Below are 27,188 nucleotides of genomic sequence, written 5' to 3' on the forward strand. Positions count from 1 at the left end.
CTTTCCTTGGGCCGGGTTGGAGCTGCAGAGTGCCATTGAGCCCTATGGGAGACGTTCCTTGGGCCGGGTTGGAGCTGCAGAGTGCCATTGAGCCCTATGGGAGACTTTCCTTGGGCCGGGTTGGAGCTGCAGAGTGCCATTGAGCCCTATGGGAGACTTTCCTTGGGCCGGGTTGGAGCTGCAGAGTGCCATTGAGCCCTATGGGAGACTTTCCTTGGGCCGGGTTGGAGCTGCAGAGTGCCATTGAGCCCTATGGGAGACTTTCCTTGGGCCAGGTTGGAGCTGCAGAGTGCCATTGAGCCCTATGGGAGACTTTCCTTGGGCCAGGTTGGAGCTGCAGAATGCCATTGAGCCCTATGGGAGACTTTCCTTGGGCCGGGTTGGAGCTGCAGAGTGCCATTGAGCCCTATGGGAGACTTTCCTTGGGCCAGGTTGGAGCTGCAGAGTGCCATTGAGTCCTATGGGAGGCTTCCAAAATCATGCACAGAAGGATCAAAGTCAGAAAGGTTTTCCCGCCGTTTACGATCGTTCGGATACGAAAATTTCGTGACTTTCGGATCGCCAATACGATATTGTCGTGACTATTACAATTTTTTTGTAAGCATTTTCATGACATTTCCGATCATCAGAAATTATCGTATTTAATCCGAATTTTACCCATTTCGGGATTCAAACTCGTACTTTGATGAATGTGCCCCAAAGTTTCTGGTAAGCAAGTACATTGTTCAATCTCAAGATAGAAGACAAATAGGTGAGCTTTGAAAACCTTGCAGAAGCAGTGTAAATATCTTATACATACTGAACATCCCCACCAAATTTTTGCATGCAGATTGGAAAAACAAACTCCTCTTGGGTCAAGGGGAATACAGTTATTTTTTATTTTTTTATGTAAAAAGGGCTTATTCTTACATTTAGATAATGCATCACCTTACACTAGACTTTTGTCTGTCCAGTGAGTGTGTCACCATTGTTTAAAATGACTTTGTTTAATATATATATTTAATAGGTCAAAACATATTAGGAGGGGCTTAATTTATCTTTGGAACGAAGATTACAGGGCACATCCTTGTCACCCTCTACGATATATGCAACTGTATGTTCCTTGTCATCTATGACCTACATGTGACCATCCCTCCTCCTCAGACAATGTATAATTGAAGGCAGCGTGTAAGGCCCCTGCTCCAATATGTATGAAAAATGGGCAACCTATTTGCACTTTAGATCATTTTTATTACAGTAAGAATAGGTCTCTACACATCTATTAAATACTGCCATCTGATAGGAACCATAGGTTACAAACTGGGTAATTTAATGTTTTATTACTTTAGTAATGCTGTATCTGAAAATATTTAAACAAAATTGGTTATGTAAGGTTTATTGGTCACATTAGCATCACAGTAACAAACTGAAGTTACCTGTATGTACTTTACAACACTGGCCTTTATGCATATCAATCAAGACCAGTTATGAAAGACTGTGCGGACATACTGCTCTATAAACACATGCACTAGTTTGAAGTTATATTTAAAAAGGCTACTATATTCTCAAATGTTCCTGCTGCATCGTGCTTAGTGTATGGCAATACCTATGCTGGAGTTTTAAGGCAAATCTCTGTACAGGCAATGAGAAAACCTAGGGACAACTTTTCCATTTAAATTTGATTTTATATTCAGATAGACTGTCTTGGAAAGTAATGAGATTTTAGATGCCATCTGAGCCTCATAGGATAATGTAGCGTTAATAGAGTTTCTTAGAGTACGTCATTCGAAAAAATATAGGTCTTTTGAGTAATCTGGATAAAGCCATTTTTGTGTCCAGAATTTATGAGCATGAAATTTATGAAAAAAGAAACTTTTCTTTCTTTAATACCACAAAACAAAGAAACATTGCTTACTGGCTTTGTAGGGCATTCCTTTTTATTGTGTATATGACCTTTTGGAATCCAGCACACCTTTTTTTACTCTTTGCACTGGAATTAAATTATAGGTTACTGGTAAGGCAAGGATGACTATAACTATAATAATGCAGTACTGGCAAGGATTGAGCTGGGGTTATCCTTTTAAAAATATTAGTGGTTTGCTTTCTTCTATTATTAAACTCAGGCCTAAAACTGCAGGTAGAAGGAGAAGCTGCAGTATTTCACTAAAGGATTGCCACTAAGGCCAAAAATAAGAATATGGCTAAAATGATGTATTTTATATACTCAGCAATACAATTGTAGCTACCCAAAAACAGTAACAATTCATGTCTACAATTTTGTCAACAGCAGTTCTCCATCTTGTATTTTATTAAGACACTAGTTTAGCGTCGGTGGCACTGCACATGGTCAGTGTACCCTGGTTTTATTGACAAGCTACAGTATGTTCATGCAAAAAAATCATCAAAGCAATCCGGGCTACATTGTTCATAGCTGATGATACAGCACCAATTGTTAACAATATATTATGCATAATGCACTGCTTTCTATGCTGCCAGCAAATGTGAACTGGAAAGAATTGCCTGCCTTATATTGTGAATTACACTTTGCATGCATACTGAATATTGAGTTGGTCCTTGGAATCAGGTAACTGACAGCTACCCAGGGCATTTGTAGAAAGTGAGATGATAGAGAGCTACAAGGGGCATCTTTGGAGGCAACCTTCATTGTTAAAACATCTGTGGTGTCCTTGGGCCGGTTAAAGAAGCTTAAAGCATAAGATATAGCCTTTCTCCTATAATTAACCAAAGTTTGTCTAGTTAGCATAACTAGATTTGTAATGGGATGTAAGGAATTGGATGGGTGGTAAGTCTTTAAAGCAAGGACTCGCTATTGTGACCAGTCAGGAACAGGACTGATAGGAACAGGGTGGAGAGGCTGACTAGACAGAAACAGGCAAGAGTGGAATGGAGCAGGGACAGACTGGAGCAGGCAGGCCCGCATTTGTGGCGAGGCCACAAAGGCCCGGGCCTAGGGTGGCACATACACAGGGGTGGCATGCCGCCCCGCCGCAAGCAAATTTTAACATTTTGCTACCATACGGAGCAATGGGGACATCTCCCCACTGCTCCGTATGGGAGTTCTAAGTTAAGCGCTTGCGCATGCGCATTCGCGTTTTCGCGGCGGGGGGCGCCGAATGGGGGCGGCCTTGGGGCACCCCAAGTAGAAATCCGGCCCTGGGAGCAGGAACAGCAGCGGGGTCAAGGGGAGCAAGAACTAGAAACAATCCACAATGTTCAAGCTATCAGAAGCCAATGCTCAGATAAGGAAGTGATATTAAGGAAGGGTTTAATAGGGCTTAGCCAGCTTTGGCTGGCTGACCATTAACACTGCTGGGTTGTGATGGGAGGGCAAGGTGAAAACCTGGGAATAAATGAAGATGAGAGTAAAGCAAATATGAGAGGATTCAACAGCTGCTTTCCGGGCCTAATAGTTAAGGAGAGTGGCCGGAAACCTGTAGGTTCCTGGCTTGAATCCCAGTGATCCTAACATGGGAGGACTTAACAGCCCTAAAATACCTTAGATTTTCGTAGGCTTTTCATTCACTTCCTAAAAATCAAGCATTTTAAAAACAAGACACTATTAGCCACACCCGACTTGCACATATATACAAAAAAATATTCCAAGACTGGCACACCCTATAAAAACAAGCACAACTCTATTGTGAACACATTGCACAAAATGTATCCGACGTTTCGGTCCTCAACAGGACCTTTCTCAAGGATACTACAATAGTGTCTAAACAAACTTTAAATGCATACTCAATAAAAACACAATGTAAAAGTGCCCAATCCTCATCAATAAGTCATTACGTGATTATCCAATCATGATGTGAATATGTGATTTTAAATGTGCCAATACCTGACCATTCTCACAAACCCCACAATACACAAATTTTGCAGACACTCCAAGAACTGATATATACTGTATGTATATATATATATATATATATATATACTGTATATATATATATATATATATATATATATAAAACCTGTTACTATGTGGTTCACTATGCGTAATAGGTTCTGCATCCCCTTTGTCATGTCAGTAGGGAGCTAGTTTAAGAGTAGGATCAAAGAATTCCAAGGAACTTGGTGCTTTAAAATTTTATGTTGTATCTACTTTATATATCAATGGAATAAGGGTCCCTCAAATCCAAGGCTATAATTACAGTTTGCAGTATATTTCAGGAGATACAAGTCTATAAAATATGAGAACTTGCCCTAACCCACAGATTTTCTAGAGGAAACTTTTGGGACCCAGTTTCATTAAGATCTTCACAGTTAAGGAACATGTCTTATAGACTTTAAAGACAATTATTGTACTTGCCAATAAGTACTTCTAATATATTTATATAGTTGTTACAATATATAAATATATTCTTTCTGTGTCTGGTTTGACAGAGAATTTGAAGTAATATATGTGTTGCTCAGCCCTATAATATATTTGATGCTTAGTTCTTCTTACTAATCCTACCATAAATGTAGATGGGTGAATTCATTAAGGCAGCAGATGGAAATGCCTCTCATTTGTAGTCTAATACCACATAAGCTGTCAAGTGGCAAATTTATATTTTCTAAAACAAAATCTAGTGTGACATGTTCCTTTGAAGCACTGTGGGCACAGACAAGACTAAAAAGCAATGTTAATGGGTTAAATCCTATGGGGTCCTAAATCTTATGCCTTAAATCTTTGGATCCTCAACAAAGCCAATACTACCCAGCGTGTTTTATGGTATTCTAGCATATCACTTCTTTTCTTTTTATATACTGTGCTGTTATAAAGTAATGGTTCTTTCATCTGCATTTTATCTCTTTGCTGTAAATTTTAATAGTTACTTAGGTCTACGGCACTCATGGAACTTTTAGCAGTGCAAGGATTGGATACACCATAAAGATTAATGCTGAAGAATTTACATTGTTGGAATGCTGCTCTTTCTCTCTATTTTATGAGCACCCTGCAGTTATATTTTGCATCAGAAGAGTAGGCTATATTTTTGGCGAGAAAGGCCAGTGATATTGCAAACTAAGTAAAATGTGCTAAACCTGCTTTATACTGCATGTATCATTTAGGAAAAACAAACATGGGGTATTACTTTGACACAGTTAAGGGCCCCGTGGTGGGTTATTCAGATCCTAGATTATTTTGGAAAGTTTTCATTCATTAGATAGAAAGTAAAATATATAAGATTTATATGCCTTCTTCGTGCTAGAAGAGTAAAATAGACTCTTGAGGGAGTAATAAACCAGCCATTATCCTTATGTAAGAAACTGCTTCAAATGATGCATTTTTAGCAAGTTAGTGTGTAAAATCTTTTTTTTTTTTCACATTGGACAGGCACCTATTGGCCGTAAGCTGTCTTTCTGTCAGTAATACTTTTTTTGAGCTCATAGGGGCAATTGAACTGCAATTATATATATTATACCCTGTCACAAGTTCTACACCTCCTGGTCCCCCGATAGTGTTGAGTAGGGACAGTTTACTCTACCTCATAAATCCAGAAAAAGAGGGTCAATGCACCCCACATAGTTGCAACTTAAATAAGTGAGAGGTGCAAACCAGGGGGCTGATTTACTAAGACATGAATTTGAATCCGAATTGGAAAAATTCCAATTGGAAAAAGAACATTTTGCGACTTTTTCGCGATTTTTTTCAGCGCCTTTACGACTTTTCGGAAATTATTGTGACTTTTTCGTTACCAATACGAGTTTTTCGTAGCCATTACGACTTGCGCAAAAAAACTCGAGTTTTTCGTAGCCATTCTGAAAGTTGCGCAAAATCTGGCGATTGTTTCGTAGCGTTAAAACTTGCGCGAAAAGTCGCGCCTTTTTCGTAGCGTTAAAACTTAAAGGGCGCGACGTTTTGCGCAAGTTGTAACTCCACGAAAAGTTTAGAAGTTTTAACGCTACGAAAAAAATCGCCAGATTTTGCGCAACTTTCGTATTGGTAACGAAAAAGTCGTGATAATTTCCGAAAAAAATCGCAAAATACTGATCATTACGAAAAAAACGCTACATCGGATGCATTCGGCCCGTTCGTGGGTTAGTAAATGTGCCCCCAGGAGTACAATTCCCGAATACAAATGAGCCACAGTCCAAGCAAAGAGTGCACAGACGTGACAGAGACCATGTACAGTGGCACACTCAATTTTGCATAAAAAGCATCTTAATAAAATAATCTTTATTTCAACAAATGCCTAACATAATTAGTAAAAAAAAAAATGCCTCCCCCAAAGAAATTAGCCCATGTTAAATCAATGTGAGGCATGGGGAATTTTTTCACAAAGGAAATTCTTGTCTTGATGTAAAAAATCAAGGTTTATTTTATTTCACAAGACCTCTATCAAAAAAACAAATAAGGCAAGGCTCTTATTTACACATATAGCAGAGACTTGCAAAGCAAAGCAGACTTTGTTACAGAAAAGAAACCAAAAACCCAGCTCTTCTGAGAAACTTCCCATTTACACTTTATAATGACTCCCTGCTTGCAGAGTCGTCCAGCCTTTTATAGGAGTCAGAGCTCCCACAATGCACTGCAATATTCCCTTTAAATTCCAGGAAGTGCTGCTGGCCTGCCTCTTAGAGGTGCAAGCCGCCACACCCAGCTGGATCAGGTATGGTAATACTTTTAAGTTTAAAGTTGCACTTGTAATTAAGTGTTTTAAATGCCTTGATAGCAATACATCTAACAAATGCATTGCTTTTCCCATACATGCATATCTTGCACATTTAAATATAACACAAAATACATTTCAGGTTTTTAACACAAACTAGCTAGTTAAATGCATGGTTCACAGGTGCTGACAGATTCAGAGTAAAGACAGAAAAGTGCATTAGGTGGCCAGCCTAATGGAGAGAAGGAAAAATAGCAGATAGGAAATTTACATTCACCCAAAAGAGATCTCTCGGTCCATGTGAACACTTGCATTAAAACCAATGTAGCAGACTTTAGCACGCATTACAGATTATAGTTTTACAATTCACATCTCAAATGTTCCCATCCTTAAGTGCTGATAAACCCATAACAGCACTGGAACCATTCACTTCAGACACAGTTGCATCCAGATACTTGCCAATTGACTCACATATGAAAAAAGAGTTCCAATTAAAACACCCGCATACTGTAAGTATACAAGAAATTATTCAAACAACTGATTTTAGCCACCAACATTAAATATCAATACCAATCCTGGACTGCGCAACACAGTCTATGGTAAGGGAACTATACCCCCAGAATTAATTTTTAACCAACAGATTTTATAAATTCCGATATTCAGGTACAGCTCACACAGGACTTAGAGTTAATTTTATTGGAGTTAACAGACAACTGATGTTTCAGCTGCAACACCAGCACAAAGGCTGGTGTTGCAGCCAAAACGTCAGTTGTGTGTTCACTCCAATAAAATGAAAAAAATAAACTCCTGTGTGAGCACTACCTGAATATCAGAATTTATTAATCATTGGCGACTGCACCCAGGCAAAATATTTCAATGTGACGTGAGTGCTGGCTCCCCATGTGTGTATATATATATATATATAACAATGCAGCTCTAACTGTAACAGGAAGTAGTGTGGGAGTAAATGACAGAGCTCTGTCCATTCATTGGCTTATGTGAACTAGGATTACCCAATGACACAGTATGAAAAAAGTACATTTTTATAAATTTGTTAGTTAAAGCAGATACAGTAGTTACATAGTTACATAGGGTTGAAAAAAGACCAGTGTCCATCAAGTTCAACCCATCCAAGTAAACCCAGCACACAACCTATACTTACCAATCTATACACTCACATACATAAACTATATATATACAACCACTAGTACTAACTGTAGATATTAGTATCACAATAGCCTTGGATATTCTGATTGATCAAGAACTCATCCAGGCCCCTCTTAAAGGCATTAACAGAATCTGCCATTACCACATCACTAGGAAGGGCATTCCATAACCTCACTGCCCTCACCGTGAAAAACCCCCTACGCTGCTTCAAATGGAAGCTCCTTTCCTCTAATCTATAGGGGTGACCTCTGGTGCGTTGATTGTTTTTATGGGAAAAAAGAACATCCCCCAACTGCCTATAATCCCCTCTAATGTACTTGTACAGAGTAATCATGTCCCCTCGCAAGCGCCTCTTTTCCAGAGAAAACAACCCCAACCTCGACAGTCTCACCTCATAGTTTAAAGATCAAGTTATCGGAAGCCACAATCCACATGGTTGAGAAATAACAGACACGTACAGTGGTGTGAAAAACTATTTGCCCCCTTCCTGATTTCTTATTCTTTTGCATGTTTGTCACACAAAATGTTTCTGATCATCAAACACATTTAACTATTAGTCAAAGATAACATAAGTAAACACAAAATGCAGTTTTTAAATGAGGGTTTTTATTATTTAGGAAGAAAAAAAATCCAAACCTACATGGCCCTGTGTGAAAAAGTAATTGCCCCCTGAACCTAATAACTGGTTGGGCCACCCTTAGCAGCAATAACTGCAATCAAGCGTTTGCGATAACTTGCAACGAGTCTTTTACAGCGCTCTGGAGGAATTTTGGCCCACTCATCTTTGCAGAATTGTTGTAATTCAGCTTTATTTGAGGGTTTTCTAGCATGAACCGCCTTTTTATGGTCATGCCACAACATCTCAATAGGATTCAGGTCAGGACTTTGACTAGGCCACTCCAAAGTCTTCATTTTGTTTTTCTTCAGCCATTCAGAGGTGGATTTGCTGGTGTGTTTTGGGTCATTGTCCTGCTGCAGCACCCAAGATCGCTTCAGCTTGAGTTGACGAACAGATGGCCGGACATTCTCCTTCAGGATTTTTTGGTAGACAGTAGAATTCATGGTTCCATCTATCACAGCAAGCCTTCCAGGTCCTGAAGCAGCAAAACAACCCCAGACCATCACACTACCGCCACCATATTTTACTGTTGGTATGATGTTCTTTTTCTGAAATGCTGTGTTACTTTTACGCCAGATGTAACGGGACACGCACCTTCCAAAAAGTTCAACTTTTGTCTCGTCGGTCCACAAGGTATTTTCCCAAAAGTCTTGGCAATCATTGAGATGTTTTTTAGCAAAATTGAGACGAGCCATAATGTTCTTTTTGCTTAAAAGTGGTTTGCGCCTTGGAAATCTGCCATGCAGGCCGTTTTTGCCCAGTCTCTTTCTTATGGTGGAGTCGTGAACACTGACCTTAATTGAGGCAAGTGAGGCCTGCAGTTCTTTAGATGTTGTCCTGGGGTCTTTTGTGGCCTCTCGGATGAGTTGTCTCTGCGCTCTTGGGGTAATTTTGGTCGGCCGGCCACTCCTGAGAAGGTTTACCACTGTTCCATGTTTTTGCCATTTGTGGATAATGGCTCTCACTGTGGTTCGCTGGAGTCTCAAAGCTTTAGAAATGGCTTTATAACCTTTACCAGACTGATAGATCTCAATTACTTTTGTTCTCATTTGTTCCTGAATTTCTTTGGATCTTGGCATGATGTCTAGCTTTTGAGGTGCTTTTGGTCTACTTCTCTGTGTCAGGTAGCTCCTATTTAAGTGATTTCTTGATTGAAACAGGTGTGGCAGTAATCAGGCCTGGGGGTGACTACAGAAATTGATATTGAAATTGAAAATTGAAATTGATAAACCACAGTTAAGTTATTTTTTAACAAGGGGGCAATTACTTTTTCACATAGGGCCATGTAGATTTGGAGTTTTTTTTCTCCCTTAATAACGTGAACCTTCATTTAAAAACTGCATTTTGTGTTCAATTATGTTATCTTTGACTAATAGTTAACGGTTTTTGATGAGCAGAAACATTTAAGTGTGACAAACATGCAAAAGAATAAGAAATCAGAAAGGGGGCAAATAGTTTTTCACACCACTGTATGTTATTGGAGTTTGAACTGTACATCTTGTAGGTGATTTATTTATCATTCCTAGAACCTGACTGAAAAGTCAATGAGTGCATGATGTTTTGAACTTTATCAATAAAGGATTGTAAGTACAGTATAGTATGGAGACCTTTATATATGCAAGTATCGGACCTGATATCCAGAATGCTCAGGACCTGGGGTTTTCTAGATAAGGGGACTTTTCATAAATGGGATCACTATACTTTAAGTCTACTAAAAATCATTTAAACTTAGTATAGACGGAGGATTGTTTTGCCCCAATATGGATTCACGCGCCTTAGTTACAAGGTAGTGTCTTATTATTACAGAGAAAAAAGAAATCATTTTGTAAACATTTGATTTATTTGATGAATTTGGGCTCTTTGCTAGATTCCTTTTCGAAATTCTAAACTTGTATATATAATTCCCAATGAAAGGCTTATTTACAATACATGGCAGCAGAAGTCAAATTAAGCAGCTTTAAGATCCCTAAGGTTAGCTTCTTAACAGCAGCCCAAAGCACACTGACCATGTGCGGTGTCACTGACTATTTTTTATAACAACAATAAAAGATGGGGACCGCTTTGAAGGCATGGTTCATTAGTTTATAGAGCTGCTAAACCTCTGGATTCATACTTTAAGTTTAATAAAGATCTTTTCAGTTAGATCCCCTTTAAGATGCACATTGCACAATGCTCATGGCAAGGTCCCAGGTAGCCCACTACTATAACATATAGCAATAATATATGAAATATCAATATTAACAGAAGGTAAACTTCATAGTGACAGCTGATTTATTCTATGTGTAAATACTGAATTTTATTTTTCCTTCAGGGAATGTACTAAAAAAAAAAACGATTTGCTAGCACTGTTTTCTGTCTTTTGATGCCCTTCATATATTGTGTGGCTATAGAACAGGTAAAATACAAAAGATGTGTATTTGTAGGACAGATGTAAAACTGCTTGAAATATTCAGAGACCCATCCTGATGTTGTGATGTTTCGCTTCTGAATTTGTTGAAAAGACAATTGTGATATTCTACAGAATATTGTGGGTTTTGTTTCTGAGACGGCAAGAAAAGCACTTATGTTATTTACTAGGAATAATAGGTGTTTCCTTCAGCAATGTTCCATGTAGAGAAGTAGAAGTGTTTATACATTCTTATGCCAATTTCAATGAACTTCCTTCCCTTCAAACAGACAGGAATCCAAAATAACAAATTCCAAACTGAATTAGCCCCTAAATGCAGATTTAACACGGCTGTTGTGACTAGAGATGTAGCGAACTGTTCGGCGGCGAACTAATTCGCGCGAACATCGGGTGTTCGCAAGTCCGCAAATTCGCGAACTTTTCGTGATGTTCGCAATTTGGGTTCGCCGGCACCGAAAAAATCGCAAAACTTACGATAACGGTACGAAAAAGTCGCAAAACTTACGATAACGTTACGAATGATCCGAAACAGTCGCAAAACTTACGATAACGGTACGAATGATCCGAAAAAGTCGCAAAACTTACGATAATGTTACGAATGATCCGAAAAAGTCGCAAAACTTACGATAACGTTACGAAAGCTCCGAAAAAGTCGCAAAACTTACGATAACGTTACGAAAGCTCCGAAAAAGTCGCAAAACTTACGATAACTTTACGAAAGCGCCGAAAAATACGAAAAAGTCGCAAAATTACCGATCATTTCGAAAAACGGCGTGTGTCAATTTTTCAGAGGTTTTTGCCCTTGATCCCCCTCCTGCATGCCACTGTCCAGGTCGTGGCACCCTTTAAACAACTTTAAAATCAGTTTTCTGGGCAGAAATGGCTTTTCTATTTTTTAAAGTTCGCCTTCCCATTGAAGTCTATGGGGTTCGCAAAGTTCGCGAATATTCGCAATTTTCGGCGGAAGTTCGCGAACAGGTTCGCGAACTTTTTTTTTGAGGTTCGCTACATCCCTAGTTGTGACTACAACTGAATGTCTTTAATATGTTGCATTGTTAAATCATGACACATTCAGTGCCCCGTTGTCTGGAAAAAGTTTGACTATTGTAGCCTTATGTCTTAAAGCTTATTTTACTGCTTTGCCTTGCTACACACCAATCCTACCCTGTAGATTAAGGTTAAAAGATCATGTGAGGACACTTTTAGAACATACTTCCAAAACTGCTCTCATCTCTTTTAATTTGGCTATGAGTCCTGCCCAGCAGCCTGCATTTATTAGTATTATTTATTCTTCAGTGATCTGGGAACCTTATATTACAGATTCCGTTTTCTCATTTACAAAAGTAATATTCTACTTAGAAACAAAGCAGAGGGCATAAATACTTTAATTAGTATATATGTGCACATTTATGAACCCAGGGGGTGCGAGTGCAAGAGCACTAAGGGGCGCAAGAATCTCATCCATGAGTTTTCATGGATGAAGCTTTTTCTCACTGCTTTGAATCCTGCCCAATATGTGACACAGAAGTGTCTCTCAAGGAAGGTTGACTTTGCAAGCAGAGCTGGAAACACTTCTATAATAACATGAGAAATTACAGAAACAGGGATATCATGGTACAAACCATTTATACAATATTTCTATTAGACAGAATAAAAGGAAGATATTCAAAGGATTAGTTTGCCTTTAGGTTCCTACATGAGATTAGTGTATTCAGTTACTGAACTTAACATGTGAAGCCTGTGAAGGACAACTGCATCCTTCTTAACATGGCTATACATAAATTTGTCTTAAACTAATAATGTAAAGAAAATGTCAGGAGGTGACAGTCTGGCCAGAGAATTACACATAAAGTATGCTTTTTTCCTCCAGTAAACACGTCTGCAAGCTATTGAGTGAAATAAGGGCAAAGCAGTTAAACTTATCCCCAGCCTACAGAATAATAATAAGAATAAATGGTGTGGAGAACCTGCTCTACTTTCGGCAGCTTTATCCCCACACTTCATCCATTTAAAACTTCTTTTGTTGTGACCTTAGATTCACACGAGAGCAGATTTACTGCATTGTCCAGAGGCCGGTATTTGAGAAAGACACCAAGACCCTCAAGGCATCAGACATATGGAAGTACCCCAGAGTATTTTGGAGTCATTACTGGCGTTCACCTGATATCTTCCCAACAGCGCTAAATGCATTAGCTATTAATCAATGTGTATTAAGCTGGAATAAAATAATGTTCATGTCACAGCTCAACACACTGTGTCTGTCTAGGGCAAAGGAAAAGATCACAGAGAGGAAAGGAAAAGGTTTACAGTATGTACCGAATGTACAGTTTGTACCTGACATGCAGTAAAGGGCTTTATCCTCCAGAGGAAAGGAGGGATGTCCAGAACAGAAATTTGAATGCTGAAGGTGTTCCCCTTGAAATGAAGCAACTTTGGTTCTTCCAGCAATTGTCCACCTTGATGCCTCTCATTTGAAAGAACCTCCTATAACAGAGAAAATGGGCAATCAATGAAACAACCCACCCAGAGGGATTTATATGGTGCTGGAGCATTTTAAATATGTCACCTCCTTTGGGAAGTAGTATTGAAATGATTATAGGGCTTGATAAAAAGACAAAGCAATATCTCTATTGGTGTCAAGGCTCTTCATATTTTACTCATACAACCTTTCAGCTGTAATGAAATGCCAACAGACTCTTAATAACTTTGCACATACCATTCTAACTTGCCCCCAGCCAAATTGCAGTCTTTAAAGCACAGAGAATATATAAAAAGGTAAAGACATATAAGTGTCACTTAGGGCAAGAACTTTCTTCACCCACAAACCTTTTCTTTATTAAAAAGGGGGAAACAATGAAAACGTTGAATCTACAAGATACCCAAATGTTTTATTCAGTGTGTAAATGACATTATTCTTCTATCACCCAGTCTAAAGCAGGGGTTTTAGCCACCATAGTCTCTTGCCTCTTGTAGGGTTGTTGGCCACCAAATGTAGATTTATATCTCCCCACAAAAGCATAGTTTTTAGTTTCCATATCAATTCGATATTTTGAAAAATGTAGGCTAAGCTTGTTATTTGTATAATCTTAATCCTAGAATCATGAACTGGTGTTGCCATACATTGTATCGGTTCAATAGTCCATAGGCAATTCTATTTTGATGAGTACATGGTGCTGTTCTGCTGGTGGTTATGGAAAGACCTCAGCAATGGAAAGTAATGGCAGTATATGTGCAGTACATTTCGTCTTTTTTTCTTTTTAAGTCACTAAATGGAAAGGTTCTTTGTGGAATGCAGCGGAAGTAAGTTTATAACTGTTATATAACATGATTAAATTGCTCAGGCCTTGAAGCATTATTTAAATAAAAAAATGAATTAAAGATTTTATCTTCAGAATTAATAAAAGTGAAACTGACCTATTAAGAGGTTGATGAAGAATAATGATGCCGGGCCAGCTCTTTTCTGAACACACATGCTTTATCTCCTTGCTACATGTTTTATTTCCATATTTCCTTATATAAAATTAAATAAACCCAGACACTCCATATGACTCAAAAGGCCATACAGGTGGTAAAGTTCCCACTGGGGGCTGTGTCAATAGACACATTAGTTCTGCACGTAAAGAGTCAAGGACAGATGTTATTTTGTCACCAATAGAAATGTGAGCAACATTATCACCATTAGTGGGGATGAAATGTTCAATTTACCCTATTAGTCCTATTCAATAGCATTTGCAGTATGAGGTATTAGCTAAAAGAAGACAGGAGTAATGAGCACCTTGAAAACAAAAGCTCACTATGGAATTACCCTGTAATTCTGTTGACTTCCTCAAGCCTTACAAGTTCAATCTAGGGACAGCCTCCTGCAATGGCATAAATGACCGGGATAGAGAGCAGGAGTGACAAGCGGTGCTGTTGAGTGGATGGCAGAGGGTGGCATGTGCAGGACTCAAGGGCCCAAATTTTGGGTAGGCAGACAGAAGTATGTGCCTATTGCCCCCTACCATTGTACCCTAGGCCCATGCCTCTTCTTCCTGCCCTTAGTTCTGACCCTGACAGAGGCAGATTTTATTATGCAGTGTAAAAAATGGCGTAATTTTTAATGCATTTTTTACATAAAATATGGCGTAAAATCTGATGTTCAGTTGCTGAACTTCACCATTTGTTTTACACAGCTTTTTACACCATTTTTTCATCTTACACAGCATAATAAATAGGCCCCTTAGTGTTATAAATGAGCTCTATATATCCAGGCAGTATGGGCATGGGGCACAGCTGCTTCTCTGTCTCTCTCTCTCTCTCAAAGCAATAAATAGTTTGGCCCTTTCTAGCCAAATGCAAGGTAAACTATCTTCACATTTAGGTTTGTTTTTCTCTCTTCTAATAACATCTCAAAAGATTTATAAGAAAAAAGCTTAATAAAGTGAAAGAGCCCAAAAGAACATCTGCAAGTCCTTTGTTCCAGAGGTTTCCCTGTGAGACACACTTAGATACTGCTTGAGCACTATTTTCCTGGGTTGCTGCTTTTATCCTAGCGCACAAGTGCATGTTCCTACATTTATTCTCTAACGGCACAACACCAGCAAGGCGTGCGCTAATTGTACTGAGAAAAGCTGCCTTTTCCTACAGAGGCAAAAACAAAACATACAAAAGCAGCTCAGCTGTCCTTTTAGCAACTGTGCCCTTCCCTTCATACCCCAGGAGCAAGTGTTTCATTACAGCTGCAATCTCTTCTAACTCTGTCAGCTGGCAGCAATTTAGCACCCAGAAAAAAAAAATACATCCTAATTTTCATTAACTGCCTATGGGCCACCCTTTTATTCACAGAATAGACATTTCCCACAGTTGTAGGTCACTTTAGTTAGAAGGACAAGTCGTTTTCCGTGTACAAGATCTGCTGAGAGCAAATAGCTGGCAGGCAAAATACAGAAAATACAGATGCAGATTTGTAAATCACTGGCTGTTGCTGTTAAGAAATAACATACAATAGGGTTGATTTGCTAGAGGTGCAGATCACACCAGGCCAGTTACAAATACCAACCCAGAAACAATCAGAGATGATCAGTCTCGTGCAGTTAAAACAATGAAACTGAATGTTCGGTTGGTTGCCATATGTAATTCCACTAATGCAAATCTGCACCTGTGTTAAAGAATAAGTCGTAATTTAGTTTCACAAATATATTTAGCGCACGTGCATATTTTGGAATCTGTCAGGCTAAAATGTTTTACATTTATATATTTTTTGCAATATATATATAATATATAATAATAACATAGTATCAATACAGTATTATATATCTAAAACAGAGTGCATGTGCCTGTGTTTCCCTGATGAATACAGCATTCTCTGAGTTCAGCAGAACTGTATTCACTGGGGGGGGGGATTGGGTTTGGTAAAGACAAGGCTGACTGCGTTTCACGCTGGATTTTTAATCTTGCACATGGTATAGGGGTACAGATGTGTGTTCTATAGTGCATGGACATGTGTCCAAGGCATTCATAAATGAAGCTGAAAAAGTGAAAAGAGAACAAGTCAAAAATCTTAAAGTGGCATGATTCAATTCTGTCAATTTTTCTATCCTTTTGGGGTGTTTCTGAACAATAACAACAACAAAGAAAACTCACTTGACATCACTACTTTGCGTGAGTTGTTTTGCTCTATGTTCTAGAATAAACTTAAATATTTTAAAGGTCCATTAATATTATAAAGTGAAAATATTGTTTTAGATTTTTATTTATTTATTTATTGTTTTTATTTTAAAGTTCTGTTTAGCCAATGCCTGCAAATAAATTGTTTATTGGTAACTAATCTAGTTACAGTAAGTAGAAAGCCATGAATGGCATTGGGCTCCTGTTAATCTTTATGTTAAGGTAGCCATACATGGGTCAATAAAAACTGCTGAATTGATCCCTCCAGTTTATTGGTCCATGCATGCAGCCCTCTACATTTCCTGCCCAACCAATGTCTTATCCCAAAAGGAATCACCAATAAGGGATCTGCAAAATCTATTGTTACAGTTAGGTTAAAAACTTATAGGGCTATTTAATAAAAGCACTACATTTGTCCAGGAGCAGTAACCCCTAGCAACCAATCAGCAGGTAGCACTTACTGGTCACCTGTTTGAAAGCAAACATCTTGTAGGTTGCTATGGGTTACTGCTCCTGGGTAAACCTAGTGCCTTTACCTTCATATGGGGGTAAGAGACCAGTATGAAAAATGCACTCATGTGTGGCCAGCTCTAATTGGTAATTGTTTTAGTGATTCCATTTGCAGATTAAAAAAAGGTCTACTGTACCTCTGACAAGATATATGTACTTTGAATTTCACCCTAAGCCACTGATAGGACTTTCTTTTTCTTATCTGTTTATGTATTATATTTAAATCTGCACTAATTTCTGAGATATGTGGTCACTGCTTTCATTGACAGGTGGTTTGTGTCCAACCAGGCCCCCGGAATCTTAGATCAAAATGTACTATGCTGCACAAACCTGGGAAACTAGATTTGGAGTTCTACAGCATAAGGCAAACAGGGAAAGGAGGGGAAAAGATAAATATTTAAATACACAGAGGCATTCAAAAGTAGAAAATATGATTTGGAGGAAAAAAGTTCGAACAAGACATTGTGCTGTGAAACTTGCTAATTGGCAGGTTGAGGAGAAATATGATAGCGTACAGTACAACTTCATGAAGAGTGGGATATTGCACAAACTGCCTGCACACAGCATGATCTAGGGAATATTAAGGAGGGTTATATATATACAGTATATATATATATAACATAAACCAAAGTTAGAACAAAGGTCATCTGGCATAGACAAGATATAACAAAGATGTATCTGGCTTTTAATTCCCAAGCTTCTAGGATCGATGGAGTCATGTAAACAATCTCATGGGACTAATGATGGTGTTGTATTTGTGGTGGAGACCAAAGCTCTATCTACTTCAGGGCTTTGTCAAAGAAAACGTATGATTTAAAGTGATACTGGTCCTTCTAAGCTAATAGGCATTAGATTCCACACACAACTCAAGGTTGTGTAATTAGAATTCTCAAAACATTTATTTATTTTTAACTGGGCATGGTTGGCATGTCACAATGTAGAATGTGTTTTCTTTAATGTATGTTAAGGAGTGGGATTTATTTTGATGCACAGAAGGAAACAGCTATAATCAGATCTGAGTACACATAGCTTATGCACAAGTGGATGACACCCCCCTCCTCACAAACCCAGGTATATGTTTATGCCAAGTCCCAATGCTATGGTTTTTCCTATCAGTATCACTGTCATCATGTTGGTGGTCTGGTAATAGAACTTGCAGTCAGAACCCTTATTTGCAGATACTTTCTCCATGAAACTTACCTGGAATGCACAAGGAGTGTTGTCTATGCAGTAAACCCTAAGGTTGTAATCCAAAGAGTTGCAGGACATGCAGCCAAAAACAGCCACCTTGAGTTCTTTCACAGCACAGTCTGTCAGTGGTTCCCCCACCAAAGCATAAGTCCCAAAGCTGTCCAACAGAATATGGCAGGAAAATGGGTCCAAAAGGCAATAAAAAGATGTTGTTTCATCATCCAGGGACATGATTTCCTATAGAAGAATAAAGGATATATGTAACACTGAATTTCTTTACTTTTCAGAGCAGAATTCTGTGCACGTATCTGTTTCATTACACTTGAACTGAGAATTGAAAGCAGCATATGTTTTCCATTCATTTAAATGGAATGCAGAAATGTAGAATCTATGTTAATGCCACTATTTTATTATATATTTCTGGGGGTTAAAAGGGAAGATAAGTTGAAACATTTGTGACTGTTGAACATTTAGGGCTCTGGCACAGGGGGAGATTAGTCGCCCGTGACAAATCACCAAAAAAGCCTCACGAGGCAACTTCGGCGATTTGCCGAAATCACGCCACCGCGTGTGCCATCCCACCGGCGACTTACATTTTCGCCGGTGGGATGGCAGGTGATGGCAACTCGGGGGGAGATTAGTTGCCTCGAGAGGCATTTTCGTTGATTTGCCGAAATCGCGCTGCCGCGTGTGCCATCTCACCGGCGACTTACATTGTCGCCGGTGGGATGGCAATTTGGGGAGATTAGTCACCCGCAAACAGGGAGATTTGTCGCGTGCGACTAATCTCCCCGTGTGCCAGAGCCCTTAGCTTTTTTTCTAAATTGCAACAATAATGGTTGACCCCAGCAACCAGAAATCCGATTTTCTCATGATCAGTATATCTGTTTGAATTATTTTATGGTAGACCCTGTCTTTTATTTATGCTTTTAATAATTAATGATTGTTCTAATACAATGGTTAATGATGCTGTTCTAATACATACTTGGTTGCAATGACTTGTGAATCTAGCATGTACTGTATTGTTCTGGAATGATATTAAAGGGAATATATACCCCTCTTTTTGACATGAGTTCATGCACTTAGGAGAATGTGTCTGTTTGTGATGCAGAGACCAGTTCCCACCTCACTTACAGAGGTAATCCTGGCCTCTGTGTTGCCGGACGCTGACTTTTTAGCACCTTAGACAGGACTCTCAACAATGGCAGCAGTGCCCCTACCCACTTAAGTGGGTCCGTGTGCTTGCTGGAACCATATACCTCCCCATAGGCTCACAATGTAATTCAACCTCTCCTTTACATTGTTCCATTGTAAAGTTATGGATTCTAGAACTTGATGTCCCTTTGCTTCCCAGAGAACCAGAGTACCAGCCACTTTAGAATGCAGGGGAACAACCAAACAAGATGTGTGAGGGTTTGCATTACAATGTGAGCCTAAGAGGGATGGGTGACAGCCCCCACCAAGCACACAGACAGACTATTATGATATTATGATACCAATTTAAAGTGTATTGATATTCTATACTCTTTGCCTAATTTGGCTAAAAGAACAGTGCCCTAACACATTTTTAAACATTTTTGTCTTTTTTAAAATTACTTACATAAGTTGATTGAAAGAGAATTCAGAACAGATAGGTAAAGCTACATTGCCAATAATTTATGACCCAGTCCAATGTCTATCCTCCATCAATGGCAGAAATAATTCATGCCTTTTAGGGAAAAAAAACACATTGGACTAGGTAGCAAAACACATTTGGATGAGCAGATGTTTCCTAGGATGAGCAGATAAGCACTTCATTCACTTTCTATTTGTGCTTTAACCTTTTAATACATTTGTATTACATGGTTTAGTATGGAGGTGTGCCTCTGTGCACCATCTTTTTAAATATCTCTGATCTCTTCTATATGGAAAAGCAAACTCTGTGAATGACAACCTTTATATTGTGTATGACAACCTTTGTATTGCATCCCATCTGACGTATAATGACATCTATTCTCCGCAAAATACTTGAATTTAGATTGGACATCTTCAAAGAATTAAATGACTTCATTTATCTTATTGACCCAATCTATTGCATGTCAATCTATTGTGCTGATTTTATTGTAATTTTAAAAGGGGTATATGAAATAAAAGTGTCTTTTTGGCTTGAATAGCGGATGTGTATAGGAGAGTATGTATTTACCAAAAGGACTGAAATATAAGGGTGTATAGGAACCTGAACACAATTCAGGATACATGAATGTTTTGCTAAAATGATCCAATATAAAAAATATATACATTTTTAAAAAGGCGGGGAAAGTAATTATGATTTGCACTCCGCAATAATTTTTAGCACAGGCTAGAGCTGGAAAAAAAGTGCTACATTGTGGGGAAAAAACATGCAGATTTGCATTTTTGCACACTGCAGGGGCACTGCTGCCATCATGTAAGTTGAGAAACCTGCCTCAGACGGCAGCATCTCTTTCAATTAGCACTCTCTGCTCTATTAATGTAGTCCCCCCTTAGCTTCCTACGTCACGAAAAACTCGAAGGGGGGGGCAATTTTCCGGACAACTCATGGCATAAAGAACCCCAATTTAAAGTTCATCCACAAAACACAGTTCAGTGTGCCAGAGTTGCACTGGCACACTGTATTGTGTTTTGTGAATGAACCTTTAAATGTTCTCTCATCTGCCAATGAATAGAACCAGAAGAATCATCCATAATATAATTGATAGCTGGGCAACATTGCTTATACTGCAAAGTCCAGTGTAAGGCCCATATGGACAACCTGCCCCTATATATATATATATATATAGATAGATAGATAGATAGATAGTAGTCTGTAGTCTTCTCTACAGTGCAAGTGACTCAAGGTTTTACATTAAAATGGTAGGTCCAAACATTTACTTTTATATTTGTTGTGTATTGAAAAATGATTGCATCCAAGTACCTGTAATGAGCAAACCCAGAAAAGGTGTAGTAGAAGAAGGTGGCATGGTTAGGACCCAGAATGTAAGTGGAATTGAAGCAGCAAATGACAGTTTAAATGCTAGGATAGGGTTAGCTGAAACAAAATTGACTCTTATAGAAAAAAATAGAAAACAAAAGATTTGTCTTGCCTCCCATTTCCCCTGTTGGGATCTTCTTTTTAGGCGGATATTCCAGTGCTCGCAGCTGACCTCAGCGCAGTGTGGAATGGTCAAGGCCACTGGAGTGGACAAGTTGATATCAAATGGTCCACAAGTGACTTCAGGTCCCAGAAGAACCTCTGCTCCTTCCAACGGCAAGCTGTAACCAACACACAGTAAAGTTAGACTGAAAGCCAGAGCAATGCCAAGAACAACACAATCTGAGCAATACGCCATGTCCTCTACGGCAAAATAAAATCCTTTATAGCCTTGAATTGTTCAGAACATGACAAAATCAATGGCATCAGAAAGGCACTATTTTTTTCAAGCTTTCTTTTCTTTGCGCTTCCCTTTCCAGAAACAACTGTTTTAATGGACAATTATTATCTCAGCAACACCGGCCATATATAAATGAGGGATACTTGAGAGATGTAGCCCAAGATGATGACATTTTAATGGAATTATTTGGTCGTCAGAGAGTCAGTCTATTCTAGTCTTTTTTTCTTAAATGATGCCGAGACTGGGATACAACATTATACCATTAAATATGATATGTGGAAGCGCTTGCTCTAGCACTTAGCCCTATCTCTCCTGCCATTCCCCAGGAACCAGCTTCTTTGTTTCTTTTTATAGACTAAACTTATAAACTGCATTGAAATACTATTTACTGGCCAAAGTTTTTTCCTGATGTCCACTAGAGATTGTTTTTATAAACTGCTGCCTGGTTGGTTGGGCGAGCAGCGTGTTCTGATCTCTGGATTAGCCTCTTTGACAGCTGGATAAGCAAAATGTTCTCAAGGAGAAATCCCCAGGCTTAGCTCAGAAAGGACACCCTGATCTGCTACAATATGCTGTTTTTATTTCTCTTATTTACCGGCAGTGTTTACTGGTCACTGACCCATTCCAGAGGATTCTATGGGTTTGGCACAAGGGATTCTATTCCACAACCTAGCTACAAACATTTCTTACTAAATCCACTGGGGCTCATTTACTACATGCTAGGAGGCTACAAAATGTAACAAATTCCATATTGCACTTTGCACACCTTCCTTCAGGCTGAAGAATTGCTACGTCTCTACACTCAAAAGCAGAGTGCAGAGGCCTGTGTTCATCCCATAAATAGATGCATACATGCATTCAGAGGCTGGCAGGCCTCCCTCTTCCCATCATTTCAAAGAATAAGTTAAGCAGCCCCGAGGGGGCAGGTGATGAGGACAGAGTTACCTTGTGCCCACTAGTGCTTGCCCTTTACAGTGGGCAGCCAGGTCTCAGAAGCATGTGCTTCTTTTTCCCTCTAGGGCTAGCATCCAGGGGGCCAATGTACATAAGTAAATGACCCCTACAATTTATCTAGCATCATGTCTGTAAAATACATCCAAATTCTATTGGTAGAATGTGAATCCTCTAAAAAGGAAGTAGGAGCTAAATACACACATTGACACTATAGACAAGGAAAAAAAATGCCTGAGGTGTGTCTTATATAGTCATTAAGTCTAACTAGTAGCCCATTATGGATTGACACAAGAAATAACTGCCAATTACTCATGTACATAGCTGATAGGATTGGGACAAACAGTCATTTGGGTTACTGAATGTTCATACAGAGCATCATGGGGTTATGTATATAAGGTGCAAAGTTTGCTATAGTTCTTCTTACCGATAGCAACCAGTCTGCAGGTAGATTTTCCTGGTCACCTGTTTAAAAGCAAATATCTTATTGATTGCTGTGGGTTACTGCTCCTGGGCAAAATGCATGCCTTTTATTACACATGGGGGATTGATGCTATAGTGAAAAAACTATCATAATTAGCCATCTTTAGTAGCAGTGGTGGCCTGATGAGGCCCCTATGATCATCCAATTGTTGACAAGGTGGATTGCTAGTTTTACCACTAGATGTAACAAAAGGCACAAAGTTAGTTCAGACATAGTAACCCATAGCAACCATTGCGATGTGTGCATTAAATTAGTAAATGCTACTTGCTGATTGGTTGTTACAGTAGACTAGAACTTTGCATTTTATTACATAACCCTAGCTATACTTATAGTTTTAAAACCAAGAGCAGCTTCTATTTGGATGTTTTATAGCTTCCCAAGAAGCTGATCCAACTCATAACTATGTACTATTTGAAGTCCAACTGACCAGCATAGACTGGGTGGGGTTTTGTTTAGGTTTAGGCACCCAAATACAATAATAGCTTATGCTTTAATGCAGGACAGAATAATTAGTTAAAATAAACTTCTGTGGTCCTTTAACAGTGCATAAGAAAAAAAATATGTGATTAGTTAATATATAAGGCTGCAAGGCTGAAGGGGACAGCTGGAGATATTATTTGATTGCTCTGGGGGTTAGGCTCTTAAAAGTGTTGACTATGTTTGTATGAAGATGCAGGGACTGGTGAGTCTCTTGTGTTTTCTCCCATTTAATGGAGGTTTACGTCTTCACCTTTACAGATGGAAAAAGCTTTTAATTCAAAGACAGGTGCTAAAAACCCATTAGGTCCCATTCAAGAGACATGAAAGTCTGAGGAGTTCCCAAAGGGCCATTAAGCAAGCCATAGAGAACATAAAGAAGGTCAAACGATTAGAGGGGAGAAGGAGTCGGAAACGAGATTCATCAGAAGATAGGAGATGACATCACAACGCTTGGGTGATAAACAGCTTTAGAAAAAGGAGAATGTAACAGATAGCAAGCCCGATAAGTGGGAATAGATAAGTTTGCTGATAAAATGAGAGGAAGTATAGAATGTACAAGCCGTATTGATTACATAGAAAAATGGATTAATTGCAGTTTGTGATACTTTTATGGAACCCACTTACAAAGAGATTCCCATCTGCTCTGCAGATCTGACACCACTCGGTGCCCAGATAACACAAATTCACACTTCACTCTCTCTATAGGACAAGATTTTGTTAACTCTTCAGGTATCAAGCAGGTCCCTAAATGTTTAAGCTGCATCCTGAAAGCTGATGGAAGAACTAGAGGAGAGGAGGAGCAGATTTTGCAATTTTTTGTTAAAAAAACGACTATTCATTGTTAATGCTTATTCAAAAATAAGTAAAACCATGACAGGACCCACTAATATATAAGCACCCAAATGGTCATTTATTATACAAAGCAGCTACACCTGAGTTTGAGGTAGAGCAGGCATTTAGGCTAAAACCAGACGAGGCGTAGGGCAGATATTTTCAGCAAGCGGAAAAACGCTTGCCGAAAATTCCACCCTACGCCTCCTACCTGTGCCTGCAGCCGAATGAATGGAATACGCTCGGGTGCAGGCACATGTAGCGGAAATACGCATAAAAACGTGAGAGTTTGAATGTCTCGTGTTGTTATGCGTATATCGGCTACATGTGCCTGCACCCGAGCATATTCCATTCATTCGGGTGCAGGCACATGTAGGAGGTGTAGGGCGGTATTTTTGGCAAGTGCTTTTCTGCTTGCCGAAAATATTCACCCTACGCCTTGTCTGGCATTGGCCTTACTTTTACACTCCTCACATCCCCCCCTCCCTCCTCATCATCTATAAATGTGTATCATGGGCAGGGGCATAGGTCCCCTATTCTAGCGCATACACATAAATTTGGGGTGTTACAAAACTTGTGTTAATAACATTGTCCACAATATGGCATTATGCTTCCTGTGATTGTGAATTCCAAAGCTGAAGAAAACAAGATTTCTATCATTTATATAGCGTATATAATATTTATTTTGCACAACTAATACAATAGAAAGGATTTGGAATTTTTTCTTAGGTGACAGGTCACCTTAACGAACCTATAAGATGTTGAATAATTACATTTGCCTATTCTATGCTAATCCAGTCTAATGAAATAACCCAATAGAATTCAATAAAATTCACATTTTTTCTTTGAACACCGTCTCATATTCACAAGCTGCCAGGAAAGTGACAGGACTTCTTGATCATTTTGTTACATTCTCCATAGGTCGTTGAAATCTGAACCCAACTTTCTGCGCCTCTGTCTGTTTTGCTACAGATAGGTCTGTGAGATGCTTGATATTAAAAAATAATCTTTTCTCACTCCAGGCTAACAGCGGCTGGGGTATAATTCAGTTAATCTATATAGAAGCCATAGATTAGGATAAAATGAGCGCTCTTATTTTAGGAAGCTTCTTTAAAAAAAAAAAGGTGGGGGGAGACATTGTGTCCTTATCATGGCCTTGTCTGCAATGGTCCAGATGGAAACAGTGTGAGGGCCTGTCTTAATTTAACAGAGAAGCGAATGGACTTGCAGGGCCAGAATTTGCAGGACTGATAAGGGATTGAATGGCTTTCATCTGCACAGATGCTGCGGCTGCTTTTTGCTGGGAAAGATGCTGGAATGGGCTAACTAAGCTTTCTGGCTTTTCTACCGATTCTCGTATGATGTGAGGTGCACTGAGATAGCTCAGATCTCTTTTTCTAATATGAAAATACTATTTTTTGGGTGGGGTGGTGCATGAATTGCTTCTATAACATAAAAACCATAAATTCCATGCGCTTTTGTATTCTAGAGCCCCCACCACAAACACTTGCAGGTACATTGTTAGAGGAACAAAAGATTTCATACCCGGCCCTAAAGCCGTGAAATGTTTGTTCTATTTGCTGTTTTACATGAAGTCAAATGGGTTTCCTTGTCTCTTCCCGCTGAGGCTTGGGCTTTTAGGAGAATGGAGTTTCAAGGAAATATTTTTCCTCGGTCTGCTGCACAATATTGGGCAATTTCAAAATGTTTAGATGTGAGATGAAAGGTTATTTTATTCAGACATGGAGCGTAGTTCGGTGCCGCAAAAGGTCACCTCATGAAAGGTTGAAGTAATTTTTAGCTGGTTTCGTGAATAGTGATCTGTCATCTTCATACATTATTGTGATTGAACTGAAATTATATCAGGGGTTGTAATGGGGCATTAAGGAAAAAAAATAAGAGAGCTATATGAAATAACATGGCTTTCTGTAAAAGAAAGACTAGAGGGGCATTGGGGTAAAGTAGACTGGTTATTCATTCAATAAATGTATTTGAAACCCCAGAAACCCAAGCCAAAAAAAAAATATATATAAACCTTGAAATTAATGTAAGACAATAGCTAAATGGAGGTACCCATTGCTCCTGGGGGACTATTAGTTTTACCAATCAATCTTTAGTCTACAGGTGTGGGCCCTCGCGTTTGTTGGAGGAAGGCTGTAGTAGGACTATATCTCTCCGGCTGAGACAATAAACTGTGTGCCAGTGGTTCTTAAAATTAAACAGTAAATGCTTTATTAAAGGAGTACTAAACCCTACAAATTAATATGGCTAGAAATGCCATATTTTAGGTACTGAACTTATTGTATCAGCCTCTATAGTAGTAATGATCCAGGCCTTCAGAGGTGTTACAGGGGGTCACCATACTGGATTTTGTAAGAAGTGTCAGTGACACTCATATACTCAGTGTGCTCTGGGCAGCTGTTGAGAAACTGAGTTTAGGTCTTATAGCAAATTATCATGAGAAAATGAGATTTGCCATATAAGCTGATGCTACAGGGCTGATTATTGATTAATTTCAGATTCTAGATGCACTGATTTCATTGCTGCCATGTAATAATAATCTAAATTAGTTACTAATCAGCCTGATATAGTGACACTTATATTCTATATATACAGTATATTGTGTGTCGGTCCCTAAGCTCAGTAAGTGACAGCAGCACAGAGCATGTGCAGGGAATCAGCAGAAAAGAAGATGGGGGGCTACTGGGGGCATCTTTGGGGGCACAGATCTTCCCTGCTAAAGGGCTGTGGTTGCCTTGGGCTGGTACACAAGGCCAAAACATAATGAACAACATTTCTACCCTACCTCTTAGTTAAGGTTTAGCTCTCTTTTAACTACATACACATAGGAGTATTTAAAGAGTTAAGCAGAAGAAACAGAACACAATTGCTAGGCATATACTCACAAATACAGGTTTAA

At 39.0% G+C, this 27,188-nt stretch overlaps 1 protein-coding gene and 1 long non-coding RNA gene across 4 annotated transcripts in view; one reads left to right on the forward strand and one right to left on the reverse strand.

The window, feature by feature from the left end:
• The window catches only part of unc5d (unc-5 netrin receptor D), a 365,567-nt gene that overhangs the window by 35,556 nt on the left and 302,823 nt on the right, over positions 1 to 27,188 (reverse strand). For all 3 annotated transcript variants that reach the window (XM_031899262.1, XM_031899263.1, XM_002932956.4), the window contains 3 exons: positions 21,235 to 21,403; positions 18,143 to 18,370; positions 13,121 to 13,270 (listed from right to left, as the gene is read on the reverse strand). In XM_031899262.1, the coding sequence (XP_031755122.1) occupies positions 13,121 to 13,270; positions 18,143 to 18,370; positions 21,235 to 21,403 (547 nt within the window). The remainder of the gene's footprint in view (positions 1 to 13,120; positions 13,271 to 18,142; positions 18,371 to 21,234; positions 21,404 to 27,188) is intronic.
• On the forward strand, positions 6,547 to 14,854 carry LOC105946757. The gene is made up of 2 exons (XR_001170194.3): positions 6,547 to 6,593; positions 12,822 to 14,854. It is a non-coding gene; the product is annotated as an uncharacterized LOC105946757 (long non-coding RNA).

This window comes from Xenopus tropicalis, chromosome 3 (assembly GCF_000004195.4).
Source record: "Xenopus tropicalis strain Nigerian chromosome 3, UCB_Xtro_10.0, whole genome shotgun sequence".
Lineage (NCBI taxonomy): Eukaryota > Metazoa > Chordata > Amphibia > Anura > Pipidae > Xenopus > Xenopus tropicalis.